This window comes from Amblyomma americanum, chromosome 6 (assembly GCF_052857255.1).
Source record: "Amblyomma americanum isolate KBUSLIRL-KWMA chromosome 6, ASM5285725v1, whole genome shotgun sequence".
Taxonomy (NCBI): Eukaryota; Metazoa; Arthropoda; class Arachnida; order Ixodida; family Ixodidae; genus Amblyomma; species Amblyomma americanum.
Window position 1 is genome coordinate 26,648,938 of NC_135502.1, and position 22,849 is coordinate 26,671,786.

At 51.5% G+C, this 22,849-nt stretch overlaps 1 protein-coding gene across 3 annotated transcripts in view; it reads right to left on the reverse strand.

Moving 5' to 3' along the window:
* LOC144136468 (uncharacterized) overlaps positions 1–22,849 on the reverse strand; it is a 44,863-nt gene that overhangs the window by 12,260 nt on the left and 9,754 nt on the right. Inside the window, exons 1-2 of one of the 3 annotated variants that reach the window (XM_077668816.1) lie at positions 20,521–21,353; positions 6,853–6,972 (exon numbers count right to left, since the gene is read on the reverse strand). In XM_077668816.1, coding sequence (XP_077524942.1) covers positions 6,853–6,926 — 74 coding nt within the window. In that variant the 5' untranslated portion in view covers positions 6,927–6,972; positions 20,521–21,353. Of the gene's footprint in view, positions 1–6,852; positions 6,973–19,176; positions 19,491–20,520; positions 21,354–22,849 lie in introns of those variants that run through there. The other 2 variants (XM_077668817.1, XM_077668815.1) reach the window with 2 other exon arrangements.

Consider the following 22,849-nt stretch of genomic DNA (forward strand, 5'->3'; position numbering starts at 1 on the left):
GTCCCAACGAAAGCGCTGCTTGCGACACCGCCACAGCGGCGGCAGCATGCATGCAGAGACACAAGGCAGCCGTTGAGCATGCTGGGGGCGCCGTCGAGCCGACGGACGGCGCTTACGACATGTCTGGCTTTGTTTTTTTTTTCCTTTTTTCCACTTCATCCCTTGCTCGAGACATCACATCAGAGACCGCGTGGACTTTGTTTTCTTTGTATTTCACGGCTACAAAACACTAGTGATCGCTAGGACGTCCGGCTCGCGACGCGACGCTAAGAGGCCGATACTGCACATCCACAGTGTAGCCCATGCGTCTCATGCGGTCTTCAGAGAGGAGCCGAGGTCGCAATGGCAGTGAGAATCGAGGTACTGTGAGGGAAAGAAAAGCTAGCTGGTTTTAACCAGGACCACGCCCGGCATGCAACGGCTGGAAGGTCCGAAATCTACGAATAAGGAAACAAAAACGAAACGAAATGGAAAGGAAAGAGGACACACGCTCAGCTTGATACACGCGAAGAATGCAATAAACGATTATTCAGGGCCGTTGACTCTCAAACTCTTCAGCAATGCAGGAATTGCTTTCAGCGCTACGGGAAATAGACGCCGCCCTTGACCGGGAAAATCTCCTTCAAGGACTGGCTCAGTTTACGAAAGCGAAAGCCTTTAATATAGTGCGCTCCAGTGGTCTGAGAGGATACGAATGGCTGCGTGTAATTTGTTCAGCAAACGTGGACGAATTGTGAAATGTGGAGAAGTGTGAAGCCCACGAGCCTGTAATTTCGCACTAACAATTACGTGCAACACAAGGTGTCGGAATTCACGAAGCGATGCGAGTTTCAGTGGATTGTTATGGAGTAAAATTGCATTGAGCGCAAACTACAGCAAGGCAGGCGCTTTGCAAGTCGCATTGAGCGCGATTCCACATCCAACAACGCTTACGAATGTGTCGATCTTTGAACACAATGCGGCACATGGGAGAAAAAAGCGAAATATATACGCGTGAAAAAGTAATGCGTGTCTCTCTTACATCCGCTTGTCTATATACATTTTGCCTAATAGGCTCTCCTTTAGAAGTTGTTGCATGTCACAAACTTTGCCATCTATGTCACACCTACTCTGGCTTGGTCTATTCATGCTGACGAAATGAATAGAAACTCTAATCGCAGGATAGGCTACGTACGCTGTAGCTTTTCAACAGCTCCAGTTTCCTTGAAGCTGCTGAAGTGAAGGCGTTCCATATTATTCAAAACTGATTAATTACATCCTAGCTGAACGTTAATTAAATAGGACATATAATTAACGAATATTCGTAAATATGCTTGAACGAGGCATCCACCACAGTGACCAGAGACCCCAACACGAAAAGTGGTGCTGTTTATCTTTTGCGGCATTTTCACGTTTAAAAAAGAGCTAACATTGAATGAATTGAAGCACGTCGTACAATATGGTTATTAATTCGAAAGAAAGTACACTATACTCCAATATTTCACCCACGCACTGACAGCTGAACCTGTGCATAAATTACTGCAATGGCGCCTATTTAAGCTGGTACTGAACAGCTCACCTTGAACTAGTACAGAATAACTAGTTATACTGTCCCGGATGCTATGCCATATAACATCTATGCAACACAATCATTCCCATTCGTGATTAGCATCTGGCGGCAAAAGCCTTCGCCAACCTAACTCATGAACAATATTGCCATCCGACTTATACTTCAGCTTCTTTACATTATTTGACCGTGACGATCAACCCTAGAGATGCGGCCTGATTCGCAACACAAAACAAATTTTTTTTTTTTTTCATCTCGAATGAGACAAAAGTCGAATCTCCTTGCTTCTTATCTTTGTTTCCATTTGGGATAATAATGACATTAGAATACAATGGCGCAAGGGAACTAAGGCCAAAGAGCGTCTGCCGCAGGGGTAATTACCAATTTTAGATTACGCGCGTTTTAATTATACCTTAGCTGATATTGCACAGCCATGAGCTCCCATTTGGTGTCAAATGTCGCGAACCGCCTGCCAATCGTTCATGCCCGTGCTTCACCCATTCGCCTGCGTAGTGCATCTGCTTTGAAGGCAACCAATCAAATAATAATAATAATAATAATAATAATAATAATAATAATAATAATAATAATTGGTTTTTTGGGGAAAGGAAATGGCGCAGTATCTGTCTCATATATCGTTGGACACCTGAACCGCGCCGTTAGGGAAGGGATAAAGGAGGGGGTTATGTTAAAGAAGAAAGGAAGAGGTGCCGTTGTGGAGGGCTCCGGAATAATTTCGACCACCTGGGGATCTTTAACGTGCACTGACATCACACATCACACGGACGCCTTAGCGTTTTTCCTCCATAAAAACGCAGCCGCCGCGGTCGGGTTCGAACCCGGGAACTCCGGATCAGTAGTCGAGCGCCGTAACCACTGAGCCACCGCGACGGGTCCCAATCAAATAAAGCACACCATGAAAACATACACCCGCGACCTTTTCACGGAAAGCACCGTACCGCCAATCGGATCAACACGAAGGCGATCCGTTTCTAGCGCGTTCACATTACTCTACACGAGTACCTCACTCAGTCATAATTTCCTCTCCAAGTCAAGCTACAGTGGTACGTTTCCGGCATAACCCCGAGATACCTAATCGCACAGCTCTGACCAGACCTGAGAGGCGCAGCGAAGCACGCGGCCTGCTCGTGTAGCGCGCTATTGCAGTACGCGCTGCGCCATACTGAGAGTCCTTATCAGCTCGCTCCCTGATCATTCCTCTTCTCCGTCGTACACCATTCACAGACCAGGCGGCGCGCGCATCCAGCGGTGAGCAATTTAGCGGCCAGCGGGGAGGCGCGGCTGCGTATCGAGAGCATACGCTTTCTCTCTCTCTCTCTCTCTCTCTCTCTCTCTCTCTCTCTCTCTCTCTCTTTCGTCCTTTCTGTTTCGTTGTCTTTTTTGTTTCTCGTTTCTGTACGGCATCAGGCACGCTCGCGGGTGTGTGAGGGCGTACTTTCATTCATGCCGTTGGGAGAGGTCTATACATGTTCGCAGCCAGCTTTTACGCCCGTGCACTCACTGTCGTGGGTGTGCGCCACTCATGCTGCATGTGTGTGAATGACCCCCCCCCGTGCACCGCTCGCGCGGAAGCGGGCGTACATGCGCTGTGCCCCGCCAGCTGCGATTGCGCTATCGCATGCAGGCACACCGCGACCTGCAGAGAAAAAAAAAGGAAAAAAAAAAACAGCGCGCCTACCGCCCTGCATGTCGCACGTATCAGGGGGTCCGAATCAGCTCATCACATGCGTGTTATGAACGGCTTGTGACCTCAACCACTCGTTTTCGAGATTGCGAATCGTGAAACGGCTGACGGGTGTTTCGGGCTATAGTAGTATAAGATACTCGTGAACAGTTGTGTTGAAGACAGCGTCATACCTCACCTCGTGATGTAAGCAGTCAGAGTAAAGAAAACATGTTACGATGACTGCAAAGTAGGGGACCGCGAGCATATTTCAAGCTTTAGGTTCCAGTTCGATCAGCAGCGCCACTGTCGACTCTCCACAGTAGACAATGCCAGATGCTCAACAGACGCAAAAGCGCCCACGGTTCTCCATTTGTATAGAGTTTTCCCCTGTATACAGACTGCTAGGCTTGCCGACATGCATCGCCACTCCTTTGTACCGACAACCCAACGAGTTTAACTCCACCTGCATCCTTATAAGATTATAGCAAGAGTGTGCTCTGTCAGCATTAATCAAAATACTCTATATTTCTCAGGTTCTTACGAAACCGACCAAAAATAAAAGATATGCAGGCGCACAGGTCCCACATTTTTCCCCCTGTCGTTACCCCGTGCTCTGTGATAGGGGTCTGTATGCTTTCAGAAACATGCAACGTTTTGTGATAGACATTTAGTCAAATACACCCCCGACAGAATATATGTTTAAATGAAACTTACGAATAATCTCGCGGGGCAGCCCGACGAAGTCATGAGTTATCTTGCCGCTTGAAGCTGGTTTAGACGAAGCAACCAACTTGAAAGGAGGCAGCTTAGAGCGCTCTCATTGATGCGCAATTTTTTAAACGGTGACTAAGCGCCTGCTCTCTGACTTCCAGTGGCACTTGGGCTGCGAGACTGATGAGTTTAAGGAAAACAAGAGTCAGAGTGGCAAAAGAGTTACTGGCGGTTTTTCACTGTGCCAGCGCAATCTTCTATCCTGTGATATGGCGTCCACGCACTGTTTACCGATCGTGACGCGAATATTCGCGTTCTGCGTCGAATGTATGCACCGCACGAAGCGTGCGCTGCGGAAAGCCCACTCGAGGAATCGACGGTCAAACGATCCGCGAACAATTTCCGAAAAAGAGCGCGATACTGCGCTACACACTGCAGATCGCGCACACAGTGTTGAGACAAACCACTCAACTACTAGGCCTACATCGGTGCGGCTCGAGTCATCCGCGAACCACTTGAGAAAATTGCACGATAGCGCCGTGCACTGCGGATAGCACGCACAGTAGGAGACCACGTCGTCCACGTCGTCCACGTCGACCGCGCCAGGACACACAGAGACTTCTTAGCGGAGCAACGCACGATGACGTCCTCCCCTACTCGCGCACCCGTGCCTGACGACGGCGCGATTCGAAGCAATGACGCAACGAGGCCGCAGCGTCCCGGTATCCTTGGCGCGCAGTTGATACGCAGCTATCGCCGTCGAACGGACGCACTCGACGCGCCTTGGGAAGTCCCCCCCCCCCCCCCCCCCCCCCCCCCTCCGGCCAGCTGCTGCTTCGGGGAACGCTCGCTCAGCGAGTTGATAAGGGGCCTCCGCTTATGCACCTGATATCGCACTCCAGGCCCATTCCGATATAATGTTGCACGAACACGGCACGCGCAAACAGGGCGCGAGTCCGCTCTCGGTTACGGAATTTTCGCTGTCCAACATGAGGGCCACGTCTCATACGCATGCAGTGTTCGCATTCCAATGGCGGCGCAATGCTAGCAGCATTCGTGCACGGTGCACAACCCCTCGGGGTCTTATTTCAATCGACGCCTCTCTGCTACTACGTTCGCCCAATCCCACAGAGAAGCCTCGACAAGGAAATATCCTTTAATCACCAGCTTAGCGCGAAAAGGCAGACCGCACTTTTAGAGGTTTTTTTTTCCTTTTCTGACAGACAACAAACACAATAAACGACAGTCAGGATGCTTGCGCATTCTCCACGAAATGAAGATTCCCCTGGTGTGCACCCCGCCGCGGTGGCTCAGTGGTTAGGGCGCTCGGCTACTGATCCGGAGTTCCCGGGTTCGAACCCGACCGCGGCGGCTGCGTTTTTATGGAGGAAAAACGCTAAGGCGCCCGTGTGCTGTGCGATGTCAGTGCACGTTAAAGAATCCCAGGTGGTCGAAATTATTCCGGAGCCCTCCACTACGGCACCTCTCTCTTCCTTTCTTCTTTCACTCCCCCCTTTAGCCCTTCCCTTACGGCGCGGTTCAGGTGTCCAAAGATATATGAGACAGATACTGCGCCATTTCCTTTCCACAAAAACCAATTATTATTACTGGTGTGCACGTATATAGGGACACGCGTAAGCCAATTCTACTGTAGCGCGAGGAATTAAAGGCCAGTACGACGGCGTTTCCTTCGAGTGCCCCGTAACCTGCGAGGCTAGCCGGCCGTGCTATTTTCCTCTACGCTTGGAGACGCTGCATGTCGCTTTCGCCACGTCGGGTTTATTGCTTGGGCTTTGGCAGCGCGCGGAAAAACTACAGATCCTGAAGCGCGCAGTCGGTCAAGGGAAGGAACGCTAATCGAGGTACAGCAGGAGGAGATGACTCGGCAGTGCAAGAATACGGAGTCTGTACCGAGACAAAACGAGACAGGACACGAAAGGACAAAGCCACACAACAGCGACGGGCTTGAAACGACTAGAAGTAAAAAAAAAAAAGGAGGCAAGAACGAGAGGTGCAATGCAAGAGGGGGCGGGGAAAGGCCGTAGGTGAAAAGAGAAATAAACGCGTCGCTGCGCACGCGGCTTATATGGCCGACTCCAGGGCGCTCTCGCATTTGGCCCGAGGGGGACGGAGTGTTAGTTAACGGGCGCCGGTTGGCCACGCGCCAGCGGCAACGGAGGCACGCGCCGGCATGGCAGACCGTTAATCGAGGCCCGAACGAGACACAAGGTTTCACTTTCCCCACGCGTCTCGCCGTACAGGCGCACCTAACCGTATACTAGTTAGCCAAGAACCAGCGTTGGGGCTGCGGAAGGAGTGAGTCAGGAAAACAAAAAAAGAAGCGGGGGGTGGGGGCTTCCGCAAAGCTTCCTGGGCGTGCCTCGGGCGCGATAGCGCATTAACAGCTCCGGGAATGCGTAATGACTCCGGCGTCCTTACAAGCGCCAGTTGCAGAGAAGACCGGCCTGAGACTCGGTCTTGGCCGCTCGATCATCGCACGGAAATGGCGTTATTAGAAGCTCTCCTCGCGGCGATGCACACCTGACCGCAGTGTTCTCGTTGAGATGGACTGCAGGATGTGTAACGGCTATTTTTTTTTATCGCCAATGCTAATTTGTACAACACTGCAACTACTTTTCATTTTCCCACAGCCTCGAGAGGACATACAAGACCAACAACAAAACGGGGAAGGAACAACGAAAACGTGCAGCGCACAAAAAGTCCTTCGTGGATTTAGAAGATGAAACGCAGCGTATGCGAACAAATCGATAGAGTACTACGTGTGCTACAGCAAGGCGGTATAACTACATCCAAGAATGGTGGTAACTGTCTCGCGACAAAATAGTACCCGCCTCAGTAAGAGCCGTACAGCGAAGCAATTAATGAGACTAAGGGGTTGGGTACTCACTGGTGCAGAGTAGTCGTGAGGCGCCTGGTGACGAGGTTCCAAGGCATTGTCACACGCGACGCATGCAGCGTCATCTCTCGGCAACAGCAGTCGCGAAACGCCGTGCACCGCACTTGTGGCCTGGTTAAGAGAAAGAAAAAGAAGAAGAACACTGGTTAGTTTTGAGATCTCACGACACCTTTAGGGTATGCAACTTTCAGATCCATATAGCAATTCAAAAACTACGGCAGCAATAAAACCCAGGCTTAGATTGTGAATAAACAGTCGCAATTTTGTTTTTCAAGTTCTGAGTGTTGATAAAATTGTGATAGAGCGGCCTTTGGCGCGGTAATTAGCGCCATATGAGCGGAATATACACCGAGACCGCTTAGAATGCTGTAAATATATAAAAAAGAATGCGTGTTTTAGTGTTTGCAGTAATGTTTCCATTTTGAGGTATAATAGAATGCGCATCAATAAAGCGCGCATGCCATGATCTTCCATTATCAGGACGTCACGAGCGCGGAGACAAGCTTTTCAAGCTATGCACGCAGGGATTTTTCTGCTTACGCTCTCGGTACAATGATCTATCAGCATAATTCTCACTGTCGTGTGGACGTTAATTGTACTGGCTGTTTACATAATTTAAAAATTCGCGTTAACTGTCGTCAATGCGTGCTTCACTAATGTTCTACCACTGGCCGCCGACATTGCTACAACATGACAGCTGCCTGGCGTCCCTCATTTATGGCTGTCCCCCATAGAGATCCTCGATCGAATCGCCGGAAATGAAGACCATTATGAAGCTGCGCAGCAAGAAGACGAGGAAAATAACGACCAGAACAAAAGGAAATATGCCAGGCAGTGAGCTGAATACCGAGCAACTTTTAGACAGCTCATTATTAACTGTCTTCTTTCTCCGGGATTTTCAAAATGTATACTGACGCAAAAATGATGTATACTCTTAAGCGGAATTTCTTTTCCCAACGAGCAGCGTTTCGTTCTATAATGACTGCCGCTATAATTTCTCGCGGAGCTGCCATGGCGCGCACTTAATTGAGTTGTAACGAAAGCCGAGACGCTCAAGCGCCGCCAAAGGAAAGCGACTGAGAGACAAGGAAAAATAAACGGACGAAGAGAGAAACAATTGAGACGAACTTCGCAGCGTGCGGCAGAAAAATGAAAACACCTGCCCCCATATATGCCTTCGGGAGGCCCTTCACTAATTGCTCTCGTCGACGACAGCTTTGCCGGGAGCCCCATTAATTGGCAGGCGAACAATCGCCGGCCGCCGCGGCGGCATTATGTAGCTCCGTCGCGCGCCAGCCTTCGACCGTTGCGCACGGCCGAGGAGTCAGCGACCGCCCGTTTATGTGGGTGCCGAGTTATTTTAATTTCGTCTGCGACCAATGTTTATAGCAAGCAGTTCTCGCTGATGATGAAACCCGAAAGAGAACAGTCCGAACAGTCGCATCGGACAGGCACTGGGGCCAGCATCGACATTTTCGTGATATACTGTCACCGCCAACCTCCCCCGCCTTCCATTACTGATAGTTCGGGGCAAGCGCTTCTAGTTCCTTTGGCTGACGCCATGTGGCGCATGGCTCTGAACATTAATAAATAGCGCGTTGATATCATCCACGCCGTAGGAAGAAAAGCGAATAACCGGGCGGCTGCCATTGAAGCGCTATAGACCGCTAGGCTTTGCGGTACTGGCTAGGCGCTCTCGTCTTTCGTTCCTCTCTTCAGACAACTCAGACAAGACAAGTCTATCCCCCACCACACCGTAAGCTAACGGCGGGAGAGGCGACGGAATGGCGACAACTACAGACGAACACCTTTCCTAACCTACACAAGTGCCACATCATCTTCCCCGACAGATATGACAGCAACTGCCCCTGGTGTGGCGGAATTCCAGCAGCATATCATGTAACATGGGGCTGCTCCGGTCCCAAGCCCCCCGAACTAGACAAACATCACTCCGAGGAACAGTGGGAGTCTGCCCTGCTCAGCTCTGACTTGGCGACGCAGCAAAAGCTGATATCCCAAGCAAGAGCAACTGCGGTGGACATTGGGGTCCTGAAATAAGGACTCCACCCAAAATCTGTATTTTCGCCTCTCTATCCTACCTTTTTGGAATAAATGTTTTCTACTACTACGAAACTACCTCTCAAATACTCGCCACTGTTGCCCACGTGTCTGTGACGTCAGGCTGAAGAGCCCAAGGTCGCGGATTCTATCCCGGCCGCGGTGGCTACAGTTTGATGGAGGCGAGATAGAAGTCTTTTCATTCGCCAGTTTCGATTGGACAAGAAAGCAAGATCGCAGCATTTAGCGACGACCATCAAGGGGAATGTCTACGCCCTTCAGTACCGCGCGCACAAAACGATTCGCCGCTGCCAGGGAATGACTTCCCGGTTGAAAAAAAAAAAAAAACAGTGACACGTGCCTCGAGACACGAGGCGCGAACGTGCCTGCGTGTCTCTCGTTTCGCTCTCCCAGGACACGAAAGAGGGTAGAAAACGTGAGAGCCGACCCGGAGGTCCGTTGACTGCGTGCGAGTGTCAGCGCCACGGTCCCCGCGCCTTATCGGCGGCGGAGGACGTGCAAATGAGGAAAGGCGAGATAAGGAAGGGGCACGACCCGAAGGAAGCATAGCAGCGCGCACGAGACAGCGCGCCGACGATCTCCATCCAGAACGGCTCAGGCTTCGTCGCATCTGTTAAAGTGCACCCCCAAAAATGACGCTATCGGTTTTCACGATATTTGTCGGATACTTTAATGAGCGCAAAGGCTCAAAAGAGCGCTGTGAAGACGAGCACGCACTGTCTGCATTGCTTCGGAGGAAAGACCGCGGTTCTTAGCAGCTATTAATTCGCCCATAAATTAACGACTCATTTGACATCAAAGTGCTATACTGCTACCGCGCAGCACAGAAGTTGTTATGCCAAGTTTCAGATCTCGTGCTTGCGATGCGCAAATACAGAAGAAACAGACACTTTAAATTATTAATCTCAATTCAACAGCTCCCGCGGTGGCTCAGTGGTTATGGTGCTCGGCTTCTGACACGAAAGACGAGGGTTCGATCCCGGTTGCGGTGGTCCCATTCCGACGGAGGCGAAATGCCAGAGGTCCGTGTACTGTGCGATGTCAGTGCACGCTGAAGGAACCCAGATGGTCGAAATTATCCGGAGCCTTCCACTATATGGCATCCCCCATAGCCCGAGTCGCCTTGGGACGCTAAACCCCATAAAACCAAAACGAAATTTAAATTAAGCTGCCACAAGGCAAAGTGCAGTTTTGGCTGTCAGGACGCCTCCATCACCAAGCTAATCTCTTGGAGGTGGCGAAATTCTGCATAATTTGTCTCCCAGGAAAGCCGGTACTCCTAGTCGTGTGTGACGCAGAGCTACGCGACAGCTTTGCGAGATCTTCCTGTGGACAGCGCCCTTCAAAGAAAACGAGCATCCCGTGAAAGCCATGGCATGCATATACTATAAACTCGCCGTGAGAGAATGAATCCCGCGAAACTCCCTCGGGGCACACCGGCGGGACCTTCTCCCCCCCCCCCCTCCCATTTTCGGTTTTTCAGTGCTGTCCTGGCTCCAACCCAGCTGCCCGACACTGCAGCTGTTCAAATGACAGAGCGGCGATACGTGCTCGGCGTTCGGGACCGAGAGAAACTATTGCAAGAGCCAAGCAAGGGGCTCGAAATGCGGCGCTCTCAGCGCGGTCGTCTCCACCACTTCAAAAACGTCCCGGCGACGACGCCAGCGGTTCCTCGTGCTATGGGCGCCTTGCATGCTACAAAGAAACCTGTCTTGCTTTCCCACCGGCCAACCTTAGTGGCTCTCTCCTCAACTTCTCCCTTCACCTCTCTGTCGCGTGCATGACGTGGGCGCAGCGAAGCACGTCCTGGACGAGTGCGACGTTAAACGTCGCTTCGAAGGATCCTCTTAAGATCCTGCGACGCCTCGCACGCTCTTCATGCTCTGACTGACCCCCGGAGCGCTCTCCTGTGTAAACTATACAGGTGTGGCAGAGGATCATCACTTCAACGGACCGGAAATTAAGCACCGCTTGACGGATCTTCGCAATCCATCTTCTCGCGTCTCTCCCCCTCACTCTATCTCTATTCTAAAAAAAAATTGCGTATCCAACTTGAGCTCAACAACGACGAGGGGACGGTGGGCTACTCGAGATAATTAACGCATGTGATGCATCTTACTTTGTCGCGTACGCTGGCACCGAAGGCTTTTGGCCAGGCCCTCAGCAGACATCTCGGAAACTCTAAACGCGGCGGTTTCGGTACTGTTCGTGTTGTGGCATATGAAGGCGGAAACGGGTTTCGTTCGCGTAAGAGCGCTTCGTAAACTTGACCAAGCAAAAACCTTTCCCATCAGTAATTACTCCAGCACTGCGCAGATCCGGCTGCAGGACTGAAGGCCGCTGGCGAGGTGGTTAAAATGGTACCTCAATAAATAGTGGCTTTTTTTGGCATTTAGTGATATCTGCTAATAACTAGAACCTACTATACATAGTTAAGTATCCGCATTTGCTCTTTTAGCTATTAAATATGAGCGAGGATCCCCACCCCCTAAAGAACAAAGAAACCGCACTGGCATTGGGGAGGTGTTCCTAATTGCAGTTGAGTGTTCCCCCGCTAAGCGGCGTTAGTTGTCTCTGCCGCGAGTCAATCGCCAGGCGGATATCGTCGTAGAAAGTTGTGCGGGATTGTGTTGTCGAGAGTCGCGAACGCTATTAAACATCTCTTGCGAAGCCGTGAAGTCCGACAGTGCCAAACAGCAAATCTACTTGAAATTTATTTTTCTCGTTAGCAAAGCGGCCACAGAAGCACATGACATGCTTGAAAGGACATTTATAGGAAAGAAACACTAAGTCGCAAGTTTTGGAATGGTTTGCAGCATCCACAGAAGAGAAACGAGCAATGAAGATGATCCTTATTCTGGAAACCTTGAACAAGTCGCACCGACGAAAATGCCGAAGTTAGAGAAAAAGGAACGAGGATTGTCGGTAGTACGCATCTGGTGAGATTTCAGAAGCAACAGATGTTAGGTGCAGCTCCGGTCAGTGGATCGTGGCCATACGTTTGAACCTGATCGAGACACGTTGCTGTTCACACAGGCCCAAAAAACACGCTATGACTTAGTGCCGAGACTTCAAAAATCACACTGGAAATGATTTATTTCTAAATCATACAGGGCGACGAATGTTGGTGCTATGGTTACGACTCTGAGAGGTATACGAGGGGAAGTGCAGCTTTCGCTTCGAAGCAATTGAGCTGTATGTAACCTGCAGTCCTAATAATACAAAGCGCGGCCGTGCCCTCCAACCCCGATGAGCCGTTCAAAGTTAGCGCCATGATCAAACGCCTGTCCCCGACATAACTGCGCGAATATGGGAGCACTGCGGATGCAGAAACAAGTCGTCTTCATCCGTAACCGGCGGCACCGTCCGGGGCTTTCATCGGCACGCGCTGATGTTACACCATCAATGCTATCACAGCGCACCTTGCCGGTCCCGGCGTCCGTCATTGAATAACGACGTCGCAACGACCGGAAACTCGGCCGCGTACCTAGGGGCGCAACCCCTGCAGCATCAGACGGGCGAGTGCAGAGTTCGCGGGGATGCTGGCAGCCGCATGCGAGCCGAAATCATCCCCGATAGGCGGCAAAAAAAACACGGTTGAAAGCATACACCCATCAGCACCTGCCGTCTTCTGGGCCCCAAAGGATTGATTGCCAGCGCTGTGATCCCTTCAGTCTCGCTCCGGTGGCCAAGGTTTCTACGCGCAACACACACACGCACGCACGCCCGCACCAGCACGCATCCCGAACACATCTGGCCACTGTTCTTCGAACCGTGACGCCCCTGGGAGCGGGTGTGTGTGTGAGTCAGTCACCGCACGAGCAGCAGCCGCCAGGCAAACACGGCGGAACAATGGCCGGCTTAAATTAGCCGAGGGTTCGCTAACCGCCACGCGAGTCACTTAATTCTGCACCGGTGAGGGAAACAGGAGCGCAGGGCTCTCCCGCGCAAGCCACAGGGCCAGACGAAAGGAGCCGATACCAACCAGTTTAGCAGGTGAAAAAACGGAGACGCCGCCTTACGAGGGCTGTCGACCTATGACCGGCCAGAGATTCTACGGCTGGTTCTGTGCCACGAGAAATAAAGAAGAATCATAGAACGCCACGTTTTTACGCTTCATTCGATGTAAAGGAGAGACCGCGATAGCAACCCTCCAGACAGCCGAGAGCTCTCGCCAAGCCCTGATAGTTCACACCGTCATCGGTGAAGAGGTGAAAGCTGGTGTTATTTTGGTTGCGGCTCAAGGTGCTGACGAAGAGTACGCCACACACCCAGGAGAAGGTCGCTCCACGAGTAGCAATGCAAAAACGAATTTTCGCGCCCTTCACAAACGTTCGTCCTCAAATGTGCCTTGTGACGGACTACCGCACCTTCGAGGGTTTCGTAGTGCCAGTCCGTTCTTCCACGTCGTGATGAACTACCCGCTAAGCAAGCTAAAAAACGTTCCAGGCGCTCAACCAGGCTTTCTATACGGGACACTTCGAAGTGAAGCTGGAACGACTTGGACGCCAGCGGCAACACAACAGAGCTCTCCTCTTCGGCCGCATCACAGGAGCGCACGGCAGCCGACGTCAGCAGCCGGCAGTTGTCCAACGAAAGAACGCTATGAGCCGAGCCGAAGGGAGGGGGGCTGAGCCTTGGCTGAGCCGAGTGAGAGTTTGACGTACGACGAGTCAGCACGGGAGTGAGGTGAACAATAGTAGTTCGAACGTTGCACAAAGTATCGAGCGGCTAGACGGAGGGAAGAGGGCACGAGACGGGCAACGCTGAGGCGGAGGAGGGCGGCGAGAGAGGCAGCAACCGGCGCCATGCCGCGACAGAGCAACAGATGCTTCGGCGCTAGGTGCCCGCAGCGGTAGGGCAGCACGCAAAGCACGCATACTCCTCACCTGTCGCCAACGCCGCCGTAGAGGCGGTATGCGCGTATGCTGACGTCACGGAAAAGCCTGCGCCGGCTGCTCAAAAGGCGCGTGGCCCGCGCTCACGCTGACGCCTGCGCTGACGCTGACGGGCGTGCGCGCGTCGCCATTTTGCCTGCTCTTTGCACGTGCTGCACTGACGTCAGGGGATGTGGTCGCCTCCTGCAGCTCGCTCTTTTTCCTCTTTTACATTTTTTTTTGTACTTCCATGGCCGGGCTCTCAGAATATGACGTCTACAGATGTCAGAGATTCTAATTATTGCGAAATCAATTCAGTTCGGCGACAGGCATCAACTATTAGGAAGGATGCTTTTTTCGATTCAAATTAACTGTTGTAGCGTCGTGCAGTGTCTTGTAGCTCCCGGTCGTTGAAGAAGAAGCTATCAAGCGTTCCCAGTTGTACCTGCTCCTTTCACTACACTTGGCGTCTACATTCTTGTATTCCTTCTGGTCGCTTCCTTCAATTTCGTTTTCTCTCTCTTCTGAGCACGGAGCACTCACCAAGGGAAACTTTAGCCTCCATTGTATAATCTCAGGGCAATAAATCAGCACATACTGCGTGTTAAGCAACACAGTCGTGCGCGAACGTGCTTTCACGTTGCGTTCCGCACGACCAGGACTTGCATCCACGAGAATCTCCGAGCGGCGACATAGAGCCACAACACTATGCATGCGTCCGGAAAACTGTAAACCTCGCAGCCCAAGTTTCCCGCAATGCGAATAGGCCTGCGCAATAGTGCCCATTGTCACGCACCAAGAGTGCGAGAATCCGCAAGTGGCCAACGATTAAGATGCCCAGATTACTTTGTGAGCATGCTGCGATGATACCGGGACCGGCGGTGCGTAATATATGACTTCCGGCGTCAACCCAGCTACACGCAAGAAACGAACACACCGGACCCATGAGAACAGGCAGAGTGAAAAGCACAATGCGACCGCGGAACAGTTCACGCGCACTTACGCGCTTTCGACGCGTCGCAACGTGTGGGGACACAGCCCAACGCGCATTCACGGGCCGCGCAGCAGCGGCGACACGGGCCAAATGAATGGGGCACGGCCACGCTTAGGCATGATCCGCGCTTTGCGCCGGCCGCCATAAATCAAACCGCGGGCATCACTGGCTGTCGTGGCACAAGAGGGCGCAACGCACGCAAGAACCGAGCCGGCAGCACGTCACGCGACTCAGCAAGTGCGAAAGGCGCGGCGGAAGCGTCCACAGTGGCGCCACCTTCGTGGCAGGAAACAAAGCAGAATAAGCAAAAAAGAAGAAAAAATCAAGACAGGAAAGAAAAGAAAAGGGCATTACGGAAATAGGGAGCCCGTGTAGTGGATGCACGGGCCTATGACCAATTCAATAGGTGGCCGAAAGTGAACTATCAACCGCTCTCCAACGTGACCTGGAAGATCCTGCTAAGCTGTACACTCCACCTAACCTGAGCTTAGCGCTTTAAAGGTTGATGCAAGAATGGCTCCTTCAGGCTGATTCAGTTTCGGCGGCTGAGCTCTGTCATTTCGTGCTTCACGAAACATCCTCTCCGGATCCCGGCGGATTTTGCAGCCGACAGGAAAGTAACCTGCATACCTCTCTGGTTCTCGAGAAGTCTTGACGGAATCAGCACGTTTGGTGCGTCAGTAAAAAAAAAACAAAAAAAAAGTTTGTACAACTCAGCCCTAAGGTCCATACCAGTGACCTTCAATACATCAGCACTGCAAGAATGAGAGACTCGTTTATGTGATCAAGATCTGAGCAGGGCGGTAGGGTTGGTAGGTGGCAAGGGCGTCGTACAGTATCGAAAGCGCTTCACTGGGCAGCCGAATTTGTCATTCGAATGACTACAGTTGCACCACGGAAAGTAACTCGCTAAACATGAGGGGAAAATACCGTGCATCAATATCGTCACTTGGGTCCTCTCGGCCGTGAAACTGGCGCAGCAGGAGAAAACACGACGCACAGGAACTTCAGCCCCTGCATCTTGCTGTCGCCTAGCACAGCACTGCACCGAACAGGAACTGAACGCAGTCCCAGGCGCGTCTCTCTAAGCACCGAGTACATGCGCGGTGGGGAAACAGAGTGCCGAGAAGGCGGCACGTGATATGCGTGGTAGTGCACTCTGGCGGCCAGACTGTTTAAGGAGCGCGTGCGCAGGCTAGTGACGACTCGTTGTTCTTTTTTTTTTCCTTTTTTGCCATTGCGCAAAGTAAGACGGGAAAGAATGAGACAAAGGGTGAGTGAGGGGTGGAAGTCTAATCGAAGAAGCCGCCGAGTGTGTGCCGCCAACTCTCCTCGACCGTGAAACTCCCGACGTCGTGCTAACGAGCGTTGCTCACGCGATGCGAGCACGCGAAGCCTGTGCGGCGGTGATGTGGCGCTAGTGAGAGCACGCGCGATGGTTGCCTCACAGTCGCTGTTGCCGCTCTTTTAGAACCACGCGTGTACAAGGGAAGCGCATGCGCAAAAAAAAAATGAAAAGAAAAAGAAAGACAACACTACACGTCTCCAACTGTGCATTATAGGTCTCAATACATATTCATCGCCCGGTCTGTTGGCCCACCTGTGACGGAGCGAGATGTCGCAAAGGCGTGAAAATATGCGCGTGGTCCTAGTCTCGAAAAGAAAGCGGGAGAGAAAAGCTGGCCTAGGGAGCCATCGCATTAAGGCCGGAAGCTGGTCTCCGATTGGACCACTAGATATGCTCGAGATATCGCTGCCTCCCTTTTATGGTCTTTTTCGTTTCCAGCCAAGGATACTGGTGGGCCAGCGTAATAGAATAGGAATAAAAGGAACGGTAGTACATTTGCAAGTCTGCGGCAACGAGTTTCTTGCGCCGTCAAGCGCTGCGAAAAGTAAAAAAAAAAAACATCAGGGCAAAGAGGCAGCAAACGAACTTTCCCACGCTGCCAGGGACAGAGGTGTTACAGCTAGGCCTAACATGGATTATAATAATAATAATTGGTTTTTGGTGGAAAGGAAATGGCGCAGTATCTGTCTCATATATCGTTGGACACCTGAACCGCGCCGTAAGCGAAGGGATAAAGGAGGGAGTGAAAGAAGAAAGGAAGAATTAGGTGCCGTAGTGGAGGGCTCCGGAATAATTTCGACCACCTGGGGATCTTTAACGTGCACTGACATCGCACAGCACACGGGCGCCTTAGCGTTTTTCCTCCATAAAAACGCAGCCGCCGCGGTCGGGTTCGAACCCGGGAACTCCGGATCAGTAGTCGAGCGCCCTAACCACTGAGCCACCGCGGCGGGTGGAGTGAAAGAAGAAAGAGAGAAATAGGTGCCGTAGTGGAGGGCTCCGGAATAATTTCGACCACCTGGGGATCTTTAACGTGCACTGACATCGCACAGCACACGGGCGCCTTAGCGTTTTTCCTCCATAAGAACGCAGCCGCCGCGGTCGGGATCGAACCCGGGAACTCCGGATCAGCAGTCGAGCGCCCTAACCACTGAGCCACCGCGGCGGGTCTTCCGGAACGAAATTTCGAGACAAATGGAACTCCTTGAGAGAATTAGAGTAACAGAGCGACAGTAAGAAAGAAACCAGAAAGGAAGTAAAGAAAACTGAGAAACAAAAAAAAAAAAAAACGCGTGACTGATGCACTGGCATTCTGAAAATGCGTGCTTAATATGCTTTCGTGTCACTAAATATCGCTGCACCTGTCAATGAGAAACAAGCACCGACGCGCCTAGACGATGAGAAACCGCTCTCGACTCTTACGCACAGAAAGCCAGTAGTAACAAAGCGATGAAGGCATGAAGGCCTTGAGGATAAAGCGAAGACTCAGCTGAAGCCTCAGACGCTACAGTGAATGAGCCAGATGGTTGTGACGTAAAAAGATCGTGTCTTCGAGGTATTAGTGCCACTACTCAGCGTAACCAAGGATGGCATATGGCGAACCAAACGATGTCTCAACTACTGAAGCGTACACGGCCACGACAGAATCAAATCAAGTGCCTGACAGGGTCAGTAAATGAAATAATCACGAGGCTCAGTCATGCATTCGTGCCAAGGACAAAATTACAGGAGCGGCCATAATGAGCGTGAACGGTGGCGGGATGGCGGCGAAAAAAGAAAAAAACGCCAACAAGCCCATCTTTACCGTGAGCACCAGCACAACTGCAGGCGAACGCCACCAGATGGCGTCACATGTAAACACAAGGTGACACTCGCCACCACCTCGATTCAAAGAGTGTGTAACAGTGTCCGCCTAACAGACTCGTGTAAGGGCCGTACATTTCTTTTTTAAATTCGGGTTTGAATTTCGACAGTGCGACTTATACATGAATAAAAATAACTTATAACCGTACTTTTTCGTAATTTTTCAGCCCAAAAGAGCGCGTGCGGCCCATAGGCGAGTGAGCCCTTGCACAAAATTATAAGGTATATATTTATCTAGTGCTTATTACCGTGTCCACTGCACTTATAGTAACTTATCACCTTGTAAGCTAATACGATTGTTTCCCGCCGCATGCTTCGACCCATCAGATTTACAGAATTGAAAGAAGACGCGCACTGCATTTTAATACGTAGTTGTTTGATGCACTCCATATTTCCCAGTCCACCTCGATAGACCTGTCGCGTACTCTGTGGCTCAACACAGGTACAGCAGTGTTGTTAGAAGAACCACAGCACAGAAATCATAACTAATCATCGTTAAGTAAGAGAGACTGAAAAATGATTTCAAGCCAACGCACGCATGGTACGTGCATCACCCGAAATCACTGTTACAAAATAAAGTATTGCCAGAAATGCTGTTTTAATTCAAGCCAGTTAAGCTAGCCATTCATGCCGCCTATCGGCGTCGGTCTAACCAGAGCTCACCCTAACGTTCAGCAATGCCCGGACACGCACTGTGAGCCCGTGCTTGTTCTTCTTTTCGCCGCTTGCGACAATCAGGAACCTGCTCCACACTAAGCGGCATTGGACAGTGGGCGGAATCTCTAATACGGCAGGCAACAAGTGGTGCGAGTGAACAAATAGGCGGAAAATTCCGAACGCGTCACGAGTACGACAGACGTCCCTTTACAGGAAGTAGCGCGGGAGGGCGCCTTTCACAATGACCTACGGAAAACGCGAGCGAATCCGGATGGGCTTGCGCGCAGCCCGCTATCCGTTGACGTCGGAGTTCTCGGTACCAGACAAGAGGACTAAGGGAGACAAAAGAAAAAAAAACGAAAACTATACGCTTGCCTGCTACTTCCTGCCTCACAAGGAACACCGGGGAGAAACGGCGGCAGTGGAGATAATGACAGCTACGGCTCAACGGAAGGCCAGAACATCTGCGCAGCCGTGGTACGCATGCGCCCACTCACGTTCGAATGACGTCGATTGAAGCAGGGCGGCTCTCATCCGCTTCGGCGAATCCGATGGCGGTCGTTGCTCGACTGTGGATGACGTCATCGAGATGCGATCGCTCAATGCGGTGACGTCAGGCGCATGGCGTTACTTTCGTCGGTGAAATGCACTCTGCCCGGTCTGCGGCGTGATCTGTGAATCGAGCTGTACTTCCTGCACCGTTGCCGCCTTGAGAATCGCAGGCACGGCCGAGGTTGCAAAGCAGTGACAGGAAGGTCCTTAAAAACGCCTATTGGAGCATACTGACGCGATCATCTTGTTCTATATGACCGATTTGAATAAACTAAGCGTGCGGACAAAAGTACAGTCGTGAGCAATACGACAGAGAGCAGACTTTGTGCGCGAAATTTCAAATTTGATGGTTATTCCTCCACTAAATTTGAGAATGACATGTGGGTATTATATAGCCAAGAGGAAAACTAACTGAAAAACGAAAAAAGAAAGTCTGCTTATCAGTCATAGGCAATAAAAGAATGCTAGAACTTTGTTCCCTCTAATACTGCTCACGACTGTACACTGACCGATATGTGCTGAAGTGAAGACAAGAGTCGCCCATAGTGGTCGGCGCGGGGAAGGCCACACACACTTCGCCGACAAAACCTCGACGCTCTCCACATCGTGTGATCCACCAGAACAGCACTAAGGACGACAAACGCAAGTAATCTGGGGGGAAGTACTGGAGGGGAAAATACTGGAGAGAAAAAACGAAGGTATATAGCGGTGTCAGTCCAACGCCGATACGATGAATACTTACATGGGCAGAGAAAACGAGGAAAGCTCGGCGGCAACTTATTGACTCCAGCTTCAAGGTCACTGCTTAACCACGTGCGACTCTATTTACCCACAGCAACTTAGAGCTTGCTCGTAGAAGAGCGCTGCAGCCAGAGGTATGATCGAAAGAGGCAGTCATGCTGTCTTAGATCATAGTTAAGACGATACCTCGATACGCCAAGGTGGCGGCTGCTCTATGTGACCGAAGCCTTCTTGTCTACGAAGAGGGACACGAAGTTAGGGCTGACAGCAGCACTTGTCCCAACACTCTGATAGCTATTTTTCAGAGAGTCAGCAACGCACTCAAACTGTACAGAAAAGAGGTGATGCCGGCAAATTCGAGGAGAATACCAGTCCTGACCAAGTGTGCATTCCAGACTACACTGGATGCCCAGTCACACTAACTCACTGATTAAGAAACAGTCGCTTTGTGCAAATATGAGCCAGTAATCACTCCAGAAAGGACTCTTCGGTGGGCAAACAAAGAAGAAAACCGTGTTGAAAGTTCGTACAGACAAAGTTATTCATACCAAGTCGCGTCGACCGGAGTACAGGCCCAGAAAACCAAGGAGATTGACAGCGAGGGTCATGCTGAAGCAGTGCCGTGTAATCGGTCCGGGTAGAGTCCGCAGGAAGCGCTTGACTTGAGAGCGCCAGTTCTTCGAGCACATCCAACGTGCGCGCAGTGGAACGCTGAGGGGCCAGCCTCAGGGCGGCGAAGTCAGCGCCAACGGCAGCCGCGACGACGAAGAGGGCGACGGCACTGCACGGCAGGAGCCGCACACGTGCGGTCTGGCGCCGACCGGACGGACGACTCCGACGCCAGTGGCGTGCCGGCGACACGAGCGCGCCTTCCCGTAACCTATGGGGTGGGGGCAGATGCGAACAGCTCGAGCACGCGTAGGCGGCAGCGGCGCCGGCAGCGCAGAGAGAGCTTTGGCGGCGCCGCCGCCGCAGCCGCCATGACGTCACCGAGCGCGAGTCACTGTTTGCGCAAGGAGACTGAAATCGAGCAGCGCCGTGACGTCAGCGCTTCCTGCGGCCGGCGTTCCTCGCGCTGCCGCGCGCCGCTAGCGTCGCCGGCGCGGACGGTGTCGACGCTGCGTTGCTGCCGCTCGCGTCCGCGCGTCGCCGCTCATGGCGAGGTGACCGCGGGTGCCCAGAAAAAACCAGTTCCCGGACATGGTACCGCTGACTTTGTGGCGGTGGTTCCGCATCAACTTGCTCCTGACTCAGGGTGATAAACGCTATACTCGCTGCTTTCCTAGTGCGGCGTTGCACGAAACAACCAGCCATGTTCCTTGTCGCAACGACGCGGATATCATTCAAAGTTGCGCGTATGAAATCATCTCTAAGTAACGCGCTCCAAGACAGTTGTTACAGCGAAAGACTAACGAAGAAAAAAAAAACATTCTTCCTGGTTATTCAACTCCCGGGCTCACCGGATGTTACACAACTTGCACCCATTTGATGAAACTCGGCAACATCCGAGATAAAGCCGCACTCGAGATAAAAACGCCTGATCGATGACGCCCGCGAGAGCGGACGATCTTGAAGGAATTTAGCACAAAGCCACGCATATTAACGTGCCACGAACGACGCGACTTAGGCCCGGACTGCAGACGGAGTCATGAATGTGGTGACTCATATGGCGTAGACTCACGAAATCAAAAAAAAGAAAGCAGGCTGCGTTTCTCTGAAAACACTTCTGTGATCTCATCGTCACGGGGATATCGCGGACGAAGCCGTGAGTCACATTCCAGCTTCCACGGCGAAAGTCACGAGCGAGGAAAACCATTACGCGACCGTGCATTATGCAGAACTATGCGACACGAGCTCATACAAAAAGATTTCTCTGAGAGAGAGAGAGAGAGAGAGAGAAGTTGTTGCCAGGAAGAAAGAAAAGGTAAGTACACAGGCCTGCTCACTGGCTCAAGCCGAGCCACAATCGCTACCACGTGCAGATAGTAGGAGAGTTGAAAGGTGGGATAGAAAGACAGGATAGTAAAGACGCGCTAAAGACAAGGCCGATCCCGGAGGCAGAGCAATACCGGGCCAACAGGTGGCGGGAGTGAAGCATCCTTCAAGCTCTCCGCCACATTTCCAAAAATAAGTCCAATTGGACCCGTAACTACTCTACGGGGTCCAGACATAGCCACATTTCTCTGAATAGAGTTATTTGCTTTCAGGGGTTTTTTTTTTTTTCAATATTATTCCCTAAACGACAGCCGCTTGATTCAAACAAGCTGGTTCTGTCTCACGTGATATCAGGCCCCGGCAGTCTCTGTCGCAACATGCGACGATAATCGCACAAATATACTCCGTTTCTCCTATTGAAGAATGTCCGGAAGCAATGTCCAAACAATGAGTCATCCAATGGCTCTTCGGTGCTCACATCAAGACGGACGTGACTTCATGAGAATGGTCATTCAAGTAGCTGTCCGCCCTTGACGTCACCGACCATCAATAGCACGAAGACCGCGGAAAGATGCCAAGCGTGCCGCTTTCCCGCACACAGGCCCACGAACGGTCTACGCCGGGGTTCTCGGAAACGCGCCTGTTGACTATCTTCGACTCGCAGAGAGGACTTTCCTCGAATGGTTTTTGCGTGGTTTGAGTGTTGCATCCCGTACAGGAAGCTTTGTTTCCGGCTCCTTTGTCCGAATACGTTTTGCCGAACGAAGCAAGGTTTCATCGGTGCGAGCTTTGCGGCACGGAAGCACCTAATACCAAAGGTGTCTAGTGAGTTGCATCTCGGCGGTGTGCTGCTTGACAAATTTGCCACATCATTTCAGATATAAAAAATCTGAAAAGGAAAATTCGCAACCTTACGATATTTACATAGATATAGAAAACATA